This window comes from Sebastes fasciatus, chromosome 6 (genome assembly GCF_043250625.1).
Source record: "Sebastes fasciatus isolate fSebFas1 chromosome 6, fSebFas1.pri, whole genome shotgun sequence".
NCBI classification, from domain to species: Eukaryota; Metazoa; Chordata; class Actinopteri; order Perciformes; family Sebastidae; genus Sebastes; species Sebastes fasciatus.
The window spans coordinates 4,469,887-4,491,390 of record NC_133800.1 but is presented as its reverse complement, the minus strand read 5'-3'; the positions used below and the strand labels follow the sequence as shown (position 1 = coordinate 4,491,390).

General features: G+C 43.8%; 1 protein-coding gene across 5 annotated transcripts in view; it reads left to right on the top strand.

Annotated features, from left to right (window-relative positions):
- tet3 (tet methylcytosine dioxygenase 3) overlaps positions 1-19,401 on the top strand; it is a 41,581-nt gene extending 22,180 nt beyond the window's left edge. For all 5 annotated transcript variants that reach the window (XM_074637235.1, XM_074637234.1, XM_074637237.1 and 2 more), the window contains 8 exons: positions 831-921; positions 5,148-5,241; positions 7,142-7,350; positions 8,143-8,293; positions 8,475-8,564; positions 9,454-9,591; positions 9,764-10,118; positions 11,101-19,401. In XM_074637235.1, coding sequence (XP_074493336.1) covers positions 831-921; positions 5,148-5,241; positions 7,142-7,350; positions 8,143-8,293; positions 8,475-8,564; positions 9,454-9,591; positions 9,764-10,118; positions 11,101-12,896 — 2,924 coding nt within the window. In that variant the 3' untranslated portion in view covers positions 12,897-19,401. The remainder of the gene's footprint in view (positions 1-830; positions 922-5,147; positions 5,242-7,141; positions 7,351-8,142; positions 8,294-8,474; positions 8,565-9,453; positions 9,592-9,763; positions 10,119-11,100) is intronic.
- The last annotated feature ends 2,103 nt before the right edge of the window (positions 19,402-21,504 follow it).

Below are 21,504 nucleotides of genomic sequence, written 5' to 3'. Positions count from 1 at the left end.
GTCGAGGGACTTTTACTGTTAAAAATGTTCAACTTGTGATAATATTGATGCAAACAGTATATGATAATGTCTGTGACCATAGCCCCCTGCTGCTCTCTCATTGGTCAATTTCGATGTTTTGTTTAAATCAAGCAACAAAAGACGTGCTAGTAAAGTGAGTCAAATTTTGCTTCACTTCCTCTCTGAGTTGAAAATGAATCATCAAGTAGTATAAATGTAATATTGATACTTAATATACTATCTCATAATAATAGAACAACCAGACTAAATAATAGCTGTATTTAGATATACTCAAGTGTTCATCACATGAGTGGTTATAATACAACTCAAGAAAGAGAATACATACATTATCATCACCAATTGTGATCTGTTGTATATTGTGAACAATTGTGTACATTTAAAGGCCTTTACACACCGGCTGTGTTTTTTTTTTCTACACAGAACACTAATATTACACGGGGAAAAAGCGGCATTGTTTTTTTTTCGGAACGAGTTCGATCTTTCTAAGCTTTCGCACCGCAAATAAAGACATCAACCAATCACGTTGTGACGGGTTGAGTGCACCTATATTTATAAAACAACAACACAGAGGCTCTATAGTCCAAACCAAGACGGCAAACTTTTATTACAACCTTGACAAAGGCAGCGCATACCAGATCCACTCCTTCCGTTCTTACCTTTCACAATAAAAGCCCTAGACATCGTATTTTCGTGTTGTTTTTTCGTCCAACTACCGGTGTGTAAAGACCTTAAGTGTGGAATTTGCCATGGTGCTTTTTCAGGTCCAGTTATGTGCCGTTTCCTCACCCTCTACTGTCTCTTTTTTCTAGAACAAATCCTGGAGAAAGATGAAGGGCCCTACTACAATCACCTGGGATCTGGACCTACTGTGGCCTCCATACGACACCTGATGGAGACGAGGTGAGTCTTTTCCTCTTCTCTTTCTCTCTTCCTCCTACATGCTCTTGCTTTCTCTGCCTCTCCCTCCTCCTCCTCCTCCCCTCTCTCCACCCTTCCCTCCTCCTCACATTTTTGTCCTTAGGGAATCCGTGACCCAGAATCCAGTAGGAGAAACAGGAAATATCAGCATCATCAGCATAACAGAGGCAGAAGCACAAGGGTAGCAGCAGATGATAGCGGAGAATGAGAGGAATGAGGGAGGATATAAATCAAATCACAGAGAGAGAGAAAGATGAAGAGAGAGGAAGGAAGGAAGGAAGGAAGGAAGGAAGGAAAGAGGAGAGAAATTCAAATTTTAGTGGGAAGTATGATAGAAATGGTCCACTTTTTGTGCACTACTATCAAGTTCAGTCATTTATATTATGTAACAGTCCTCAGTAACATTTGGCGTTTTTACATGCAAATAATGAACATACATACAAAGTTGAATTTGCCCTGTTTGAAACTTCAAATTAAAGGTGCTGAAAGCGAGATTGGGAGCATTTCTATTGCCTCCGCACGGCTCTCAACATGGCACTGAACATGGCACTTACCGGCGCTAACAGTGCAAACAACAGCAACAGTGCTGACGGAGCCAACAGTGTTACGCTTCTGCGACGACGCCCGTCGGCCGGGACAGCATCATCAGCTGTAACCGCCGTATGAGCGCAATGCAGAGCAGGGGACGTGAGCTAGCCAGTGGGGCTATTGGTGCCTTCAAATGGGGTCGTGTTTACCGCGTTCACGAGAAGAGTCCATATGAACGCTCCCCTCTCTCGTGGTATTCACGACCTCGTAAGTGGAAAGTTTAGGCGCGACTTGTGATGTTGACATTGTCAGAAATGGCGGAGGCCATGGAAGTTCATTTTTCAGCGCATAATAAGTTAAGATATTGTAATTTTAGTCGTATATTGTTTTTCTTTGTCATTTTATATATCTGAGGAAATTTTTGATATTCCCAACGGCCTCATCTTTTTCATTATGCCTTTGCATTTCCTGCATTATGTTACCCATGTGCTAGCTTGCTAGACCGTTAGCCTCTGTGGCTTCTAGACACCGACAGTAACGTTAATATTGCCGTTGATTAGTAGTTTGTGTTCTCGCGACTTAACCACCTTGAACGCCACGCACATTGTGTACACGACTTCCCGTGTTTGTAAGCACAATCTCACGAGTTTCAGTTGAAGGCACCGTATCTCACAGTCAAATTGAAGATAAAAGTCTGTGCGCTATGTTTTTGTAAATGAGGCAGCAGATGACATTTAGCGTTAGCCATCAGGACTCAAGTACAGTACTAACCGGTGAGCCTCACCAAACCAATCCAATAAGCTGTTGTTACTTTGTCTGCTATGCATCAGCAGACTTGGTAATAAAAAGACAGATTGAGTTTAGCCGTTTGATCTTCATAGGATTAGAATTTAATCAATTTAGGAAGGAACACCAGAAAGCTCCCCAGCTGGTAATTTTAATAACCAAAGTGCAGCTACACAGCCTCTATAAATCATTGAATCATTGCTGGGCTATCTGACTGAAATATAACTGTGTTTTTAAGAATGAATGAAAAGTTGCTATATTTTCCATAGCCTGGTTAACACATTCTGACATTGAACACTGACATTTGTAAAACCAGAATGGAAAAAAACACCTTGTACTCGGTGCAACCTTCTTTAACCGGATGCCTCGTTGTGTTATGCTTCATGTTACCAGTACTGAACATTGTACTGAGGCACACATTCGGCTGTTATTCACCGAGAGGCTGGATTTCAATAGGACCAATGGGTCATTAGTCCCTGGAGAGAACAGGGTGAGTGAGGGGAGGATGTTCGGCCAGAGACCACTTTTTGTTGTTTGAGAGATGACATAAGAGGTTAAGGCCCCAGTGTCCCTAGCTGACCTTTGACCCATCCCTGACCACAGCAGGCAAACCCCTATGGTGACAGAGCCCACTCCCCTCCCACTCTCTGAGCCTCCTCGGGGTGATTCCTATTCAGCAGGAGCCCCTTGTGTTCACTGTCAAACCAAATCTGCTCAGGGCTGAGGTTTTCACAATGGCAGGTATCAAGCAGGCAGGAGACCTGATATGAGCTGTGAGCAGACCTCTGACAAGTTCTGATGACCTATCCCCATTAACGCAACCTCTGACCTCCTCCTATACACCCCCCCTCCTCTTTCCCCCCGCAACAGACCTACAAAAATATACCATTAGGTCTACTATTAAGTAATCTCTCAACACAGACACATAACACACACAACAAAAACAAATAGAAATAGATTTTGTGTGTACACAAAATAAGCTCAAGCATGCACTCATGGACACAAACACCAGCACGGAAATATCTCCAAGAGAAGACCCCTCCGGCTGGCATGGTGTCGAGGCTAGTGGGTTCTGGTTTACTCTGCCGTGCTTGTGTGAATCTCAGCAGAGCCTTGTGAACACTTCTCACCAGCCAGCGCTGCTGAGGTTGGCCCATCTTTGTCAGAGTTGACATACACTACTACTCCCACAGACTTCCAAATGTCACAGATTCAGAGCAACACAGGCAAAAACTAAAAATATAACGTAAAAACGTAAAACATAACAAACACTCTTGATGATAAAAATAAATCATTGATTAACCTCCAAAATACTGTGTCCTATTACAGCTATTATCTGCAACCATTTGGAGAATTGAGCATGTTATAAGCTGCAGAGGGCCAACTTTGGGCAAATGTGATAAAAAAAAGTAATTTTTTCTATTCACTGCTTGCGAGACTTGCGAACTCCGATCAAACTGTCAAACTAGGCAGCGCTGATCAAATATGGATCAATATTCTGCTACTGTAATGCTTATTTCTCGCCTCAGATGTTTTCAGAAACATATTGTAGTGTACTGTTTAGCTGTAAAATGAGAAGGTTTGCTCCACAGTAACAGTAACAGAATCTTTATTCATATTTGATCAGCGCCGCCTAGTTTGACCGTTTGATCAGAGTTTGCAAGTCTTGTGAGCAGCGATTGACAGCTGCTGTTGAGACTCCTTGACTCTGATTGGTTGTTTTTTGGTTGAAATCTTGCAGATGCCATTAGAAGCACAGGAGGACACAGAGGATCAAGAATTTTTTTTCCACAAATTGTCTATCTCATGTACTACTGTCAGGATATAGTGACAGTTTTATAAAAATACGTTTTTATCACATTTGCTCAAAGTTATCGTCTGCAGCTTTAATCTGAGCTGTCAGATTGTTTGACTCAGTAAATTAATAATTCCACACTTTTTCTGTTTTTTTTCTTCTGTTGAGCATAAGACTGTTTTAGGATTGTGAATTCAGCCGCAGAGCACACATCCATATTGCTGGTCAACTCGCTGTCAGGTGTAGTTTTTGTTGTGTGTTCGAGTGCAACTTTTCTGAGGCCTCTAGAAGTGATGCAAAGTGTGGGATCAGTCAGTGAGCAAATTCTTCGAGGTCGGCTTGGTGGCTATTAGGGCCCTGACACACAGGAAAGACAACGGCGTATGATTGGGTTTAGGTCACTTGAATGTCAGCATGGCGTGTCAGAGCTCCAAAGTCAGGCAACAGGGCTATCTGATCTGAGGAGAAGCCACAGGGATGACGTATTTTTGAAGGCCAACCAGGAAGTTAGCATCGCCCTGAGTTCCTTCAACAACAAGCCAATCGGATTTTTCCATTGGGTTTTGGATTATTGCAGAAAATTAGCTCTGTGTCAAACACACGTTTATGATACTTGCACGTTTTGTTCAGCAAGATAATCTTCACAAATGAACACCACTTTTATGACTGTTGAAGCGTAAATGCAATCGCCAGAAGTACAAAGCTAACGTTAAACTATAAGCGAACTACACCACGGTCGCATGAGCGCGAGTATACGCAACGAGGCTGTAAAGGCGGACGAGTCGGAGTGATGACGTTTAGTAGTCTCATTTAGCCACTTGTTAGCAACCGCCTTTTTTAAGACACATAAAAGCTTCAAAATTCACCAGTGGGGTATTTATTGATGTATTTTATGTCATAGAACAAAACGTTCAAATCTCTTAAGCTTGTGTTAACCACAGACCTCATCGACTTCCAGAGGAGGGAACTGGAATTTTAGCACTTTAATCGTTTCCGGGTTTTAGGACTCATTCCTGTAGCACTCTATTCTGTCTCCAAACACCCAACTGGTCAAGTGGATGAACTTTAAAATAACAAAATTGTTTCTCCTCCTGTGTAGGTACGGAGAGAAGGGGGATGCCGTCCGGATTGAGAAGGTGGTGTACACAGGCAGAGAGGGAAAGAGCTCACGAGGATGTCCTATTGCTAAGTGGGTAAGTAGCATCGCGTCACATCACATCTGCCATGTGTTTGAAGTTCTGAAAGAGCCTTACAATGCATAACTTTCAACGTAAGTCACTGCAATGGGTTGAGAAGCAATTGTCTTGGAAGACTTGGTATTGTCAAGGTTTCTTCCTTTTTTCCTTTTATTGCGTTTGAAAATAACAGCCCATGACTCTCAAAAATAACATTTTTGACAGTCTGTCAACAGATCAGTCAAAGCCTGATTGTGTTTCAGTGAGAGAGAGGAAAAAGATGTTTTGGACTTTTGTCCCACCTGACAACAATGACAGCCAATCAACAACAGATTTATGCAGTGTGTGTGTGTGTGTGTGTGTGTGTGTGTGTGTGTGTGTGTGTGTGTGTGTGTGTGTGTGTATAATGAGGGGTCCTGGGGAGACACCCAGCCAAGTTTGTCACCCACAGTGAGTAAATAAGTAGGAGGTCTCACTCTGTAACAACTGTCCAGCCTCACCTCCCGTGTCACCCCTGACACATCCTGCTAATGACTTTATGGATTCAAACAGCCACCCCACTGAGGGAGAGAGGAGTGGGGAGTGTGGCTGTGTGCTGGAGACAGAGAGAAAGGGGGAGTGTAGAGATAATAAAAGTGAAAGAGAGCAGGCTTACACATATCAATATTTTTTCTGGTAGAAAAAAAACTGTTTTGAGGAATCAGATATTTAGATTATGAGTGGCAAAATGTTGGTTATTTACATTCTTTGTGCACTAGTATATTTTATAATATGAGACTCTCCAGCTAAGTGTATTCAACCTATAGCATCATAAGCAGTAGGGGTGCACCGATACCACTTTTTTTCAGACCGAGTACAAGTACAAGTACTTACATTTGGGTACTTGCTGATACAGAGTACTGATACGGGTACTTCTCTGTGCCAAAAGACCCTCATTAACAGCCAGCTGGAGGGTGTGAGCGACACACATACGAGGCGATGCGCTGCGACCGGCTCTAGGTCAGCTTGGAAAGGCTCGGGGCGAAGGTGGCTCACGGCCGCAGCTTTACAGCGCTCCATGCCCGGACTTGGCCGCACCATGGACAAAGGGCTCGCTGCGCCCTCTCTCCCCGCCGGGGACGACCCCCTGCTCACGGTGCAACTGTCGACCACGTCGCCAGGACGAGGCTCGGCCCACGTAAAAGGCGCCAGGGGTCTGCGGCGTTGTCTGCAACCCACCCGACCCGTCTTGAAACACTGACCAAGGAGTCTAACGAATCAGAGGGTTCAAGCAAAACCCCGTGGCGCAATGAAAGAGAGGGCCGACACACGCCGGGTGAGGTGGGATCCCGGCCCCGCGGGGTCGGGTGCACCACCGGCCCGTCTCGCCCGCACTGTCGGGGAGGTGGAGTGAAAGTAATGTGGTATCGGTGCCGTTATATTGGAGCCGTTTTGCGAGTACAAGTATGAGTACATGAGTACAGTATCGGACCCGATACCTGACACTGGTATCGGTATCGGTGCATACCTAATAAGCAGCTTTAGGTATTGGTATCCAGTCACCACAGCAGGTCAGATTTCAGTACAGGTATCATATATCCTTCCAAAATGCAGAAACATCAATCTCTTTGTGTCTTGTTCAGTATTTCAAAAAAGCATTGGCCATCTAAAAGTGACTGCTCTGTATGCAAAAATGTTTATTACTAAGCAGTAGGGCTAGGTGATATGGAAAAAAATCAAATATCACGATATCGATATTATATCAATATATTGCCCAGCCCTACTAAGCAGCAATTATTTTAGTCGCGAGTATGTAATTCTGTATTACTTAGTGAGCATAAATGAAGGTGTTGCTACCGGTAAAAAGCCATGGTGTGTTTGTACATAACCTCCCCTGGACGAGCAAAAGCTAAAATAATGATGAGCTGTTTCCCGTCAGGTGATCCGTCGTGGCAGCGAGACGGAGAAGCTGCTGTGTTTGGTGCGACAGCGTGCAGGCCACCACTGTGCCAACGCTGTCATCATCATCCTCATTATGGCCTGGGAAGGTGTCCCGAGGGCCCTGGCTGACAAGCTGTACCACGAGCTCAGTGGCACTCTCACCAAATACGGCAACCCCACCAGCCGACGCTGTGGCCTCAACGATGAGTGAGTAGCTCACGGGTACTCTTTGTCACTGGGTTTCTAACATACTAGTTTGTGGATGTGGAGAGAGCAGGCAGGTTGTGGGTATTCCATCATTATATTGCATTGCTGTATCTTCTCTGCACCTGTAGGAGTTATTTTTTAAACTATTTTATCTTCATCAGAACTTTCACAAAGACACCAATGAAAGTATGCTAAAATATTATTGGTTTATTGAACAAACCTTCAAGTGGGGGTCCTAATCTGTGCTCATGTGGGCATCTGTGACATGGAAAAAGTAAATAAATTTAAGCCAAATAATGTGTGCATGCACAAAAACAAACATTGACGTGTACACATTGTCCATGTCATACATCCCACTCCCGCAATAGCCATGAATGGATGTTGACACACCCTTGTTTAACCTGGTTTAGCCACCATTCACCATCTAGGGTTAGAAAACAAGTTTTATTCCCTCCTAGCAGCCTCTGTGTTATTACACTAGTTATATACTAGAAACTGTATTAGTCTATTAAATTATGGCATGTGAGTAGGTCACATTTTATATGTCTAAACATATATAAATGTAAGATAAAATAAAAAGATGTTTGCTTTATGGCACTTCTAAGAGGCCAGACCATGTTAATGCTCCAAATGAAATATTGCCCAAATTTCTTCATAGACAGTTTTCTCTGCCACATAGTTATATCCCACTCAGCCCAGTTGAAATATAGTGCACACATGATGTAAAGCATGCACGGGTTACACATCATTTATACATGAAACTGAGAACATGCTCGCTGTCTCCCCCTGCAGTCGTACCTGTGCGTGTCAAGGCAAGGACAGTGAGTCTTGTGGTGCTTCCTTCTCCTTTGGCTGCTCTTGGAGTATGTACTTTAATGGCTGTAAGTACGCCCGAAGCAAGATGCCGCGCAAGTTCAGGCTTCAAGGAGATCACCCTGAAGAGGTACTCGTCACTTCAAAGCCACTTGTTATATAGCATTATTATACAGGAATATATCAATGCTAATTATGAAGGTTTTTTTTCATTTTATTTTCGAGTCACTTTTGTAATCTTGAGCTTCCGTTTTATAGCTATATGGCTTTGTGTATTGTTTTGACCTGTGATCTATGTTTGTGCTCGTCAGGAGGACAAACTCAGGGATAACTTCCAGCATCTGGCAACTGAGGTGGCTCCTTTGTACAAGCAGCTGGCGCCACAGGCCTACAGTAACCAGGTTTGTTGTAAAGGCAAACACTAGGGGTGTAAGGGTACACCAAAGTCACGGTTCGGTGTGAGTTCTATACAGCGGATAAAAGACACAATCCTCTTGCTGGAGACTGAGGTAGCAATTTGCCAACTGGCAACTTTGGTAAACTATTTTCATAATAATATTTATGGAAAATCTTAAACACTTCTGTATTACACTGCACAAACACTGAACAAACCCTTTCCCAAAAGGCAACAGGTCAACTGAAAGTACAAAATACATAGAATAATAAAAGAAAAATAAAACATGTACATTAGGCGGAGTGTTTCAATTAGTCCACCGTTGTCTATATTTAAACATTCAAAGCCCCCAAACACTCTCCCTCCGTTGCTGTTGACCGGGAACCCGCAGGCGGGTCCTCCAGCTTCGGCGTTTCTTCTGTGCTCGCCATAATGTGACTGACTAGCATGCCAATCAGCTTGTTGTGCTAACCTCAGCATATGTTGCTAAAAATATGTGGCTAGAAGTTTTCGGGCGGAGCTGACACTTGAGAAACGTGGTTCCACATTACGTTTACATCAATCTACATTGCGTGTATTCTGTGTGCAGCTGTGTGCTCTTGACTGTGATGGTTTGGTAGGAATACACAAACTGTTACAGCCCCAGCAAATACCCATCACAGACTTTACACAGTAACAATCTCATGCCGCTACCAACTACACTTGTCATTTTCCTCACAGACAATCAGTAGTACTGTACACCAGACCATCAAGACTTTGGATGTCACATAATAACACTTTGCACAAACACTGAGAAACAGAAAATAATCTACTGACGGGGACTGACAATATGACATTTCACACCTGTGAAGTGAAAAAAGGAAAGGAAATAAAGTTATCTCTGTCCTCTTCCTCAGTGCCAGACGGAGTCGAAAGCTCCAGACTGCAGGCTGGGCTCGAAGGAAGGCCGGCCATTCTCTGGAGTCACTGCTTGCATGGACTTCTGTGCCCACGCTCACAAGGACCAGCACAACCTCTACAATGGTTGCACAGTGGTAAGATCACTCACCATACTCTTAAGTTCACCATACTCTTAAGTTTGTGCTTTTTGGAGGTATTTTGATGTGAATAATATTGTTGTTTTGTGTGAATAAGTAAAATAATAAGTGTTGATGTTTCGTAGCTTGGAACAGTTTACATCTTGCTCTCCCTCTCTCTCTCTGTTAGGTGTGCACTTTGACTAAGGAGGACAACCGTTCGGTGAAGGAGATCCCTGAGGATGAGCAGCTTCATGTGTTGCCTCTTTACAGGGTCTCCCAGACCGATGAGTTTGGCAGTGAGGAGGCCCAGCGTCTCAAGATGAAGTCCGGAGCCATCCACGTGCTTCAGGCTTTCCGCCGCGAGGTACGCAAGTTGCCCGAACCTGCCAAGTCCTGCCGACAGCGCAGACTGGAGGCCAAGAAGGCCAACTCGGAGAAGAAGAAAAATAAACTCATGCAGCAGGCAGGGGAGACGCCAGAGAAAACAGTGGTCAAGGCTGAGGTCTGCATCACCGGTTCCCCTCAACCCCAAGGCAATAAAGGTTAGTTGTTTGTTTTTGTGTAACTCATAATGTACTTTGATTGTGTTCAACAGATGTCCAGACTGTAAGGCCAATTATTGGCTGGACCGCAGAGGGCCAGCCAGCCCTACAAACGCAAAAGTCTGAGTGATGAAGTTACATGATTGCTCAGCCGAATGTTGGAGTTTCCTCATTGGCCGTTGCTCTTTCAAAATGAAAAGGCGGGAACAGTACTTTGTTTACGTTTTTGGGGGGGGGCGTGTCAGCAGTTCCACTCACCGGCGCAAGAGGGTTATGGTTAGAAAGGTTCCGTCTTGTGTTGTGTCATGTGGGAGTGTTGCGGCGAGTTGAAGAGGGTCTGTATTTGCATAAAGTTGAAAAATCTCAACTTTATGCAAATGAGCCCGTCCAGCACAACACGTCTGGCTCACGAAACTTGGACCAAGCTGTCAAACTTAGTTCTAAACTGAAACAAGATTCAGCAGTGGCGTATTTCTCACTTAAAATGTTTTCAGAAGTAGATTTTGGTGGATTGTTTTGACGGAATAACAAAAAGTTTACGAGCAGGCCGCAGTGTTGTTTCCTGTTTGAATCGGCAAGCAGAAAACCAGGGACCAATCAGGTACATTCAACGAGTGGGTACGTCACCGCTTGAACAGCAAGTTGAGCGGAGCAGCGCGTCCCCTAGTGTCCTCGCCTGAACCTGATGGACATGTTCCTCTGGATTTAATATTATAGACATGACTATTTGTGTAACAAGTTAGCCACAAATTCACAGACTGACCATACACGGTCCAGCCATATACTCAGTTTTGACCAAGTCTTGTTATAAATTACTTGACTTGGGGCCTTGTCTGGTAGCTTAAAATGCATTTACCATAACCCTAACCTGCAGTCGGTGTGTAACAGATCTCCAATGCAACAGAAGACATAAACAATTAAAAACTGAATTGCATTTGAAGTTAAGTTTGTAATTTACCTCTCCTTTGTGTCAAACCTTCAGCAATTATAAAACAAGAGGTGAAGCCCAACATCAAGAAGGAGCCCTTCAACGGATCAATAGATGGATACCCTGTGCAGGCAGCAGACCCATTCAACAACATCTATCCACACCCTGCCTACTATGCAAGGGGAGGCCTCCCCCCAACTGGCCAGCCCTCTGCACCAGACCCAGTAAACGGTTACCATCACAATCTGCCTGCAATGCACTATGGCTACTACAACTACCCCGCCAATGCACTTTTCCGCCCTAAGCTGAGGACGTACGAGGGTCGAAACAGCTCTTTGCCAAAAGCTGGCAGCAAGGCTGTCCAGCTTGACATGAAGCCTGATATCCAGACCCTTCAGGCCAGACTGGCCCAGGCCTACCCAAGCCACCCAGAGCAAGCCAACCAACCAAACCACAGCGCTTACACCCAGCCTGCAGACTACAACCAGTCCCGTCCTTCCTCTGTCTGCTCTGATTCCTCCAACAGAGGCACTCCAGTCATCAAACAGGAGCCTCTAGATGTGCCAGTCTATGAAGGCACAGTGCATAGCCAGGCTGGTGCCAACACACCTAGCAACATCCTCCAGCCTGCGGCCTGGCCAGGGCACAAGCTTAATGGAAGTATCGTTCCCACCAACTGGGAAGGCCATCTGAACCCTAAATCAAGTCCTGAAGCCTCATTGATGAACTCAGACAAGCAGCAGTTTCACCAGCATCCCCAGCAGCGGCAGCCCTCTCCTTACCCCCAGCAGTGGACATCCTACCCTGGCTCAAATGCCCTGATGGCTTCCCCTGCCCCATCGCCATCACTCCAGATGCATCCCTCTCCATCTCCGTCCCCTCACCTAGTCACAGCTCTCCCAGGTAACATACACCAAGTGTCCACACGCCCTTCCACCCCTCACCTATGTACACCACAGCCTGGCAGCTCTCACTCAGGCTCAGTCACACCACAGCCAGGCACCCCAGGCCCAGGCACCCCCAGGCACTGGGCCAGCCCTGCTCCTAGTCCTCAGCCGAATCCTTGGGCAATGGGGCCTGCGATATATAGCCCTGGTTTGAAGCACAGCAATCCTGCAGGAGCCTACCCTGACAAGATATGGTCCAAGACTGGGGAAAGCCGGTGTTCTACTCCCCTTGGGCTCCAAGAGAAGGCCTGGAAGTCTTGTGGAGGTTCATTTGCAGGCAGTACCCCGTCCCCTGCCCCTGAGGGTCGCCTCTTCCCTGATGCCCTGCTGCAGTCAGATCAGGCCTGCTGGAATCCCAGCCGCGCTGAGAGTGACGTCGAGAGCAACAAGGGCCGCGAGGACTACGACGATGAGGAGTGGTCTGACAGCGAGCACAACTTCCTGGATCCCAACATTGGTGGTGTAGCGGTAGCACCAGCTCATGGCTCCATCCTGATTGAATGTGCCCGTCGGGAGCTACATGCTACCACTCCGCTCAAAAAGCCCGATCGCTCCCACCCCACCCGTATCTCCTTGGTCTTCTACCAGCACAAGAACCTCAACCAGCCCGTGCACGGCCTGGCGATATGGGAGGCCAAAATGAAGCTGCTGGCAGAGCGTGCGCTGCAGAGGCAGCAGGAAGCGGCTCTCCTCGGCCTCTCCCAGGAAGACATCAAGGCCCTCGGGAAGAAACGCAAGTGGGGGGCTACGGGGGCAGGTGCCAGTCCAGGACCTGGACAATCTAAAGACAAGAGGGAGGGGCCAGTGACGCGGTTAGCCCCCACGTTCCACACCTCCTCTATGGTTACTGTGTCTCCCTATGCCTTCACCCGCCTCACTGGGCCCTACAGCCACTTTGTGTGAGGTCAGACAGACACAAACAGACTGATAGCTACAGAGTGGTGCAGTGGAGGGCTGGAGAGAGCGATGAGCAGGATGAATGTCTCTCAGCCGTCCTGGCAGCTGGCATCTCTCCATCCTGCCCCCCTCCGCAGTCCACTTGGAGGAGGGGACATTTTTATTGTTTTTTACCTCATGTCAGGCAGTGGTTTGGGCTTCAGACACACTGCCTGTGGTGCTCTTCCTCTCTCTTCCCTGGAGAGGAACTCCATTGCTTTTTCTTGTTCATAGAATTTTAATGATTCTAATTATTGCTATTATTATCAATATTATTATGATTGCTATTGTTACTGTCAATGTTGTTATTACAGGTATTATTATAATGAAGACTTGTTTTTTTTTTATTATTGCTGTTTTCATTAATGTTATTATTAATGATGTGATTGTTTTTGGTTATATATTTTTTTAAATCAATCAGCCTGAGTCAGTCAGACTCAGACAATTGCTTTTTCCATGTTTGGAAAACGTGTACCCTTTTTTTTTTTTCTTCTGTTTCTGAATTTCTTTGTTCTTGTCAATCTTCCAGCTGAGGAGGAGCCATTATCTGCCTGGCAAGACAGCAAATCAATATTACAGTGATCATATGTTATAGTTGAATATAGTTGGCTTGCCTTGGATACCTATCTCTATTTATACAATATACAGATATGTATCTTTGATTTTAAGGCAGTTTAGCCCTCCATAAAGGATAATTACAATTATTATCAACCTGGGCCTCTATTTTCTAGTTTTGTTTAAACTGTCATTGCTCTGGCTGACATTGATTTTGTTTACCAGCAGCACTGCAGTCTAATACACAAAAGAGCCTGTAAACGTCCATTTTTATATTTTCTGTTGCCTGGAACTTACATTTCCTGTATGTCGGTATTTGCGTCATTTCAGATTTTTTCCCGTTAGCTGGGAAAATCAGTGCACTTCAGCCTCCCAGCATTCTGTACAAATAGAATATACTATATTACGGTCTACACAAAAACAGAAGAGAGAAGAAAGGAAAGACAGAGCTCCACCAAAGTCAGCTGTCAAAGCAGTAGAGTGTATATCCACAATCATCAGTTGTATTTGCACTGATACAAATAAATTATACCATGCCTTTTTGATGTGGCCACTGTAAGAAGTAGACCACATGAAAGGATTCTTCCAAATGGAGGCTGCTTCTTTGATATTACGTGCACGCAGCTGAAGAGCAGCGCTTGGTTTCAAGTGTTTGTTTGCTGTGTGCAGAGCCCTTTGAAGGCTAAAACTGACCTCTAAAGTTATGAACAAAACAGAGAGAGATGCAAAAAGTAGGGAAAATAATGCCCAGGTTAAAAATAATTGCAATTGCCCTTTAAACCACATTTGGAGAAAAAAGTTGCTGCTTCTCTTGTCGTCAGATGACGCGCTCCTCCTCCTCTTCTGCACCCCTTTAGCTTTCGACCGGTGCTCAACTTCCAGCTCTGATTGGTTTTCATTCCGCTATACTCTTCATGGCACTTGATGCTGAACTTAGGTGCTCTAACTTTAACCTGGCTCATCTAGTATTAGCAAGCGAATCTGTTTTGACTGAGGTGAAGTATCAGAATGATGGGAATTATTGCTTGAAGACATCGGTGCTGGAAATTTTCTTACAGATGCGTTCCTTTGCTGTGTTCAAACTGCACATATCTGGTACTCCACCGAGGCCAAAATCAGTGATACTATTTGCAAATGCCATTTGAGCCAGATCTGCAATTACCACATAGAGATGGAACAGGTGGCACACTTTATCTTCCTATAACAGTCAAGTAGGGGGTGAGCACCTCCCAGTGTAAACTCTAGATGGCAGCAGTGTCTGCCGTTTCAAAGTGGTGTGTACAAACAAACCTACAAGCACTTGAGATCCATTCAGAAAGCCAGTAGAAGCCTCACCTTGCTGCCGTAACCATCCATGGCCAGTAGAGGGGGATCTCACACCCTGTTTTCTGACCACGGATGGGCCTCACCAAAGCAGCTCCAGGTAAAGCTGAACTTTGTCCCCTTGCGGGCACAAAGGTTCAAGCAGAAGGAAACAGTGTTGGCACATCGGTGCTTTTGGTGCTCCTACACACACATACACTCCGGTGCTCTCCTATTACACTTGATTTACTGTGAAGGGCCCACTCCTCCCTCTGCATGGTGCTGCCATCTTCGAGCAGAGGGAGGCGTGTCCTTCCGCAGGCACCACAGAGCCAGTCAATCAAAGTGGCCGCCTTGTGGTTTGCAGCTCTGTCATCGGGCTCGAGAACTGGTTCCATTTTAAGGTGCTTTTGAAGTTGTTTTGTGACAAAGTGGTTTTGTCTCAAACAAAGTACACTGTACAGGGCAGAGAAAGCACAGTCATTCAGTGCATTGTTGCTAACCCATTCACCGAGAAAAACAATAGTGCTGAGAGCTAAAGGGAGACGTAGGAAAATGACTGTTGCTTCTGGGAGTTGGCGCCAAATCCAAGTGCTTAGAATCAATGAATCTCTCACTTTGCCTGTGTGTGTGTGTGTGTGTGTGTGTGTGAATGACTCAAAGACATGAGTGTGTGAAAGAGAAAAGCCAAAGAGAGAGACTATTTGATAGCCTGGATAGAATCCCCTGAATCACTCCTTTTTGTTTTCAGGCATCAACCATGTGACCATTTGAATAATTGCATTCAAGCGGTGGCATGGTTTACATGTGTCGAAAATGAAAATGAGCGACTGATAGAATTGGATACAGGCTGACTCCTGGTTGCTGGGTGGTTGTTTGGTTCAAAGCCCTGGTCATCTGTGAAAGACCCTGTTAGCTCTCCCGAGGGTCTCCAGCTCTCTACCTCACGCTGTAGAGACACTGGTCACAATCAACAACGTGCTACTGAGGGCAGAGAATCATGCATATGTCCCTTTGTGAGCTCTAGATCTCCACACTCATTTCCACTTCCTTTTTTTTACTCTTATTTATTACTACATGGTGATGATGATAATGATTGTCTTTGATGTTATTGTTTTTTGTTTTTTTTTTCATCTTTTTTTATATAGCTAATACAAATTGTACATAGAGAAGAAAAGATTTATAAAAGCACTTTTAATCTTGATTTTAATGACAAAAAGAAAGAGCCGATTATTGACAACTTGAAGCTTAGTTTTTGTTTTTGTTTTTGTTTTTGTTTTTTGTTTTTTCTCAAGAGAGAGATAAAAATGTAAATATTAAAATATTTAGGTAAGATTATTTAACTGGTGAGGATAGTAACTAAACCATGAATGACAAAGGGGGTATTTTGAAGTCTCTGACAGCCCTCAACAACAGTGAACAACACTTTGGTCCCAACGTGTTGTGTGTAAATGTGTGCTTAGTAACACTGCTGTTTTGCTTTCGTAAGTACTGTACCCCTTTGTCAGCATGTAACTGACAGAGACCTGTCACTTTCTAAAAACAAATTCATTAGCCCGATTATGTAACATGACGACACACTTGACCTACTCACTGACGACAGTCAAAATAACTGGAGGATCCCCCGCGTTGCAGTTGTCTCACCAAAACCTCATACCTACAAAAAGTGTGAATTTTAGAGTTTTAGAAAAAGCTCGTCTGCTTGACAGCAATTATTTGTTTTGACATTTTACAGCAGGTGTCCCAAGAGAAACTCTCTTAACACAAATTAATGGCAAAGTCAAATTTCAATTTAAGCTTGAAAAAAAAAATGTTGTACGTGGTACTCAACAACAGTGATCTACTGGCAGTAAGCTAAGGACTAATGTAAAAAAAGGTAGCCAGAAACCTGATATGTGCTGTTTGTTGTTTGAAGGAGTAGTTTGACATTTTGGGAAATATGCTTATTCACTTTCTTTGCTGAGAGTTAGATGAGAACATTGATACCACTCCCATGTTTGTATGATAAATATGTAGCTGGAGCCAGCAGCCGGTTAGCTTTAGCTTAGCATAAAGACTAAAAATAGGGGGAAACAGCCAGTCTGGCTCTGTGAACAGGTTACAAAATCCACCTACCAGCACCTCTACAGCTCACTAACACATTACATCTCGTTTGTTTAATCCGTTCAAAAAACAAAGTTACATGTCAGACTATTCCTTGCAGGTAACTAGGCAACCAGCAGGGACTACAGGAAGTCACTGCTCCCAGTCAAGACCTTGTCTGGCCAACACAGTCTAACGCAGTTCATGAAATAGTCCGAAAATGTAATCTATTTGATTCGTGTACATAGACACGAATTTCCCTTTTTTTTGTGCGTTTTCCTATGAATGTCCAGCAACACGTGATGCCCGTGTCAATTTCCGCTCCAGTCTTTTCAAAATAAAACTACTTAGTGAGGTTTAGGAAGAGATCGACTTGGCTAGGCAACAAAATTACTTAGGTTTAGGAAAAGATTGCGGTTTGGGTTAAAATATCACCGGAAGTGGCGTAACTTAAGTATGGAAGTTACTTGACAAAAACTACTTAGGGTTAGAAAAAGATCGCGGTTTGGGTTAAAATACATCGGAAGTGGCGTAACTTAAGTACGGAAGTTACGTAACAAATAAATCGACTTTGACGTCTGATTTCACAAGGAACAGTGGTCTCCTGGGCAATCCACCCCGACCTCCTCCCTATGCGGCATTCGCCGCTCTCTATACTCCCCGGTTCACAATTACGTGGATTACATACGAATTGATTTTTTGGTGACCGTCACAAAAAAAATTGAAATTTGTGTCTTATGTACACGAATCAATACATTAAATTTCATGACTATCTCACTAACTGCTGTGCGACTGGGCTGGTCTGGCACATGACCTCCTGTAAAAATTGTCGTTTGTTTGTAGGCAGATTACCTTTGGTCAGAGCCAAGCTAGCTGTTTGCCCCTGTTTCCAGTCTTTATGCTAAGCTAAGCTAAGCTAAGTGGCTGCGTACAGAAATGAGAGTGGTATCGATCTTTCCCAAAATGTTGAACTAGTCCTTAATATCAGTAGAGCTGTCCTCTATAAATTGGCCACCAATCATGTGCAGGACCGCATCCAAAAGGTTGGGGGGGGTGTTTTGGAATATACTGGTAGTTGCAGAGTCAGTCTGAGGTGAATCAGTGGGCGATGTTTTAGCGAGTAATAGCCCAGCAATCTTTGTCAGTTGTGTTAGACTATCAGGTAAGAGACTGCCTCCCTGCTTGTTTAGATGTATCTATCATTATCTACTCTAGTTCTCATAATAGTATAAACTTGGCATAAAAATCATGCCGCCCCTGTGTTTAGTTTGTAATGATGAATCATATGATACACTGATCATGGCCAGCAGTAGTTGGACTGGTGCAGGTGCTGGGACTGGTACAGTAACAGCCCCATTTTACTCTTTAACCATAATGCATGGCCCACATTACACACACACACAACACACACACACACACACACACACACACACACACACACACACACACTTGCCTAACAACGGGTGCTGAGGATACAGTGTATATGATATCTTAATAACTTTGTAAATTTCTAAATGTCTCACTATTTTGGTGGATGGTTCTCATGAGAGGCGCCTCCTCCCGAGCACGTATACCGAGATGGGGGGAGGGGTCGGTCAGCCGGTGCTGTGATGCCACACCTAAAAAATTCACTGTGTAAAAAAAAAAAGAAAATGCGAGGGATAAATGATTACCACAAATATTTTTCTGAGCTCTTCGAATGTCAAGAGAAGTATACTTTTGATTCAAGCAGTTTCCCAGGATGAGGAAGCTGCCCTGGTGCTGACTTTATGAAAAGTCTTTTGTTACGATGCTACAAATTTACATCTCTTTTTGAGGGCAGGAGGGGGGGGGCACTCAAACAGTTGATTACATTCTCTATTAATATTCATTCCATATTGTACTTGAACTCATTAAAACTAGGATGAGATATAGAATCATATTATATGAAGACTGTTATCTGGGTTTCACGTTTGGTACAGCGCAAGTACCAAAGGCTATTGAAATGATCTTTTGAGTATGTTGTACATGTTCATGTTAACTGAATGCTAAGATATTTGAACAATACAAGAATAACATGTGTACTGCCTCCCTTCCTCTTCCTCTCCCTGGTCATGCACTTCCTTTACTCAACCCCTCTCTTATTCTTCACACCTTGTATATTTTGTCTTTCTCTCTCTCACACACACACACACACATAGATATACATATGCATCTCACTGTGTATGGCCCACTTTTAGAAGTCTATCGAACACCTAATTTAATGAACACTCTCCAAATTTGGGATAGAGACTTGGACCCTGGCCCGTACAAAAAAAAGAAAGAAATTCAAACGAACCTCCACAACTGGCAGCTACATTCCTTTTTGAGTTTTAGGATTGTTATTGGTTCTTTATTTTCATGTCAAGGATGCAGTATGTAAAAAAAAGTGTTTTTGTTCAGTCTCTCTCTTTGTAGCTGTATGGTGTATTATGTGAATACATAGTGTATGTGGTAAAAAAACACCACAATATTGTTTTATGTTGCGCGATAAATAAAAACATTGAAGTGAAAACGTGTTTGGTTTAAGTGAGTTAATTTTTCGGTCAAGGTGTAATAACCAATTCTGATTTGGATTACAGTGATGGTCAACGTAGCGCCCTGGAGCTGCAATGTGTTCCAACAGGAAATGAACTCTCATAATTTCACTGATTGGTGCCTCCACTTTAATCAGTGACCTCAGGGTGGTCTCATCACAAGGACTAGAAAGCTCCTCTCTCTTCCTCCTCCCACGCCATTCACCTGCTAGAAAAACATAGCAAAGGGCACCAGCGTGTAGAGGGTTTCCTCACTGAAAGAGCACTATAGAGGTCACTCTGTGGGGGCGATTACCTTGACACTCTGCCTTCTCCCACTGGCTTGAAAGGAGAAAGAACCATTGTGCAGGTTCATCGTATATCTGACTCATATGGAAACAAAAAGCTTTTCATCTCAAATGAAAAAAGAAATAGGCTACTTAAAGCTGCAGTGGGTAGAAATGGAGCAAATATGATTAAAAAAAGTTATTTTTATAACTATATATCCTGACAATAGTGTATGAGACAGGTAATCTGAACAAAATCATGTGCCTCCGTGTCCTCTGTGTCCGCCCGTGTCCTTCCGGTGCTCCTAACGGCATCTGCAAGATTTCACAGACCGGAGGAAAACAAGCAGTCACAGCTGATCTGGAGTCTGCCGTCCAGCTGCTGTCTATGAGAGCCGGCTGTCAATCACTCGCAAGCTCCGATCAAACAGTCAAACTAGGCAGCGCCGATCAAATATGAATCAATATTTTGTTACTGTAATGTCTATTTCTCGCATAAAATGTTTTCAGAATCATCTTGTAGTGTACTGTTTAGCTGTAAAATGATAAAGTTTGAGACCCGGCAGCCATGTTGAGATAAAGTTGAGGAAATACCAAGCACCGCCCACCAGCCGGAGCACAGCCAATAGGAACGCTCTCTCTCTCTCTCTCTCTGAAATGACCTGTGATTGGTCAAAGTCTCCCGTCCCGGGCTAGATGTTCTAAAGTCTGAAGTCTAGTTTTCTCTCAGAACACTTGAATTACAATATGCTGAAAGGTTATTATGGAATTTTTGCCCAATGATGCCAAAAAATTGTTGCCTACTGCCACTTTAAATACTGGAAATACTTAAACATAAAATAATAGTCATTTGTTATACATACTGGAATTTAAGAATTTTAGCAATGACACTGTTGCATCACCTCAGGCTGGTCTGACATGTTCAATGCTAATTTCTGTAATGTTTTCTTTTATGGATTTTACCCCTTTTTTCTTTCAAGTCATAAAACATACAGAGCAACACTGTGCTACAGATTTCTATGGTCCCAGTGGCGACCCATTGGCAGTGCACTAGAACCGCTATTAGTGTGAAACCTTACAATAGCCTATAGGCCTTCATTGTGTGGTCTGAAAGGATGCAAAGTGCAAAGAGCAAAGAGCGAGTCCATTCAGGTGATTTGAAAGCCAGAATGAGAGGTCTTGGCTCTCATGTACGGACAGCAAATCGCTGCGATGTGCGCACATTTTCTGGTTTGGATAGCTGTCTGAATTGATTGATGTGGATGACAAAGATAAGCTATGAAATACAGTATGTGCATGGATCAAACTTTCAATATCGGATAGAAAGAAATGAACAGATTCTGGCAATATTTCAATATTTCAGGTGTCGACAAGCTGTCTGGACAGTAGACTTAAAGGCAGGGGTGGAAGTAACAAATTACATTTACTCTCGTTACTGTAACAAAGTCATTTTTTTTGTACTTTTAGGGCTACTTTTTGAGTTTATTTTAAAACGTGATTATTTTTACATAAGTACTTTAGTATCGTACTTCGCTACATTTCAAGTTGCATCGGTGTGAGAATGGACCAGAAGAAAGGAGATAAATCAACAGGTGTGTCTGCAGACACTGCACTCCGGAAATGATAACATTATAAATGTTGGCGTTGAGGTTCACGAGCTAGTACTTCAAGCACAATCAAACTGAGGATCTCATCAGGTGTGTGGTTATAATTAGCATTATTGTACCTTAATAACTGGTTTAATGCACCACCATGCTGGGTCTGGTTAACATGCTAAATGCTAACATGCTCATGGTGGATATTCCAGTGGTGGCT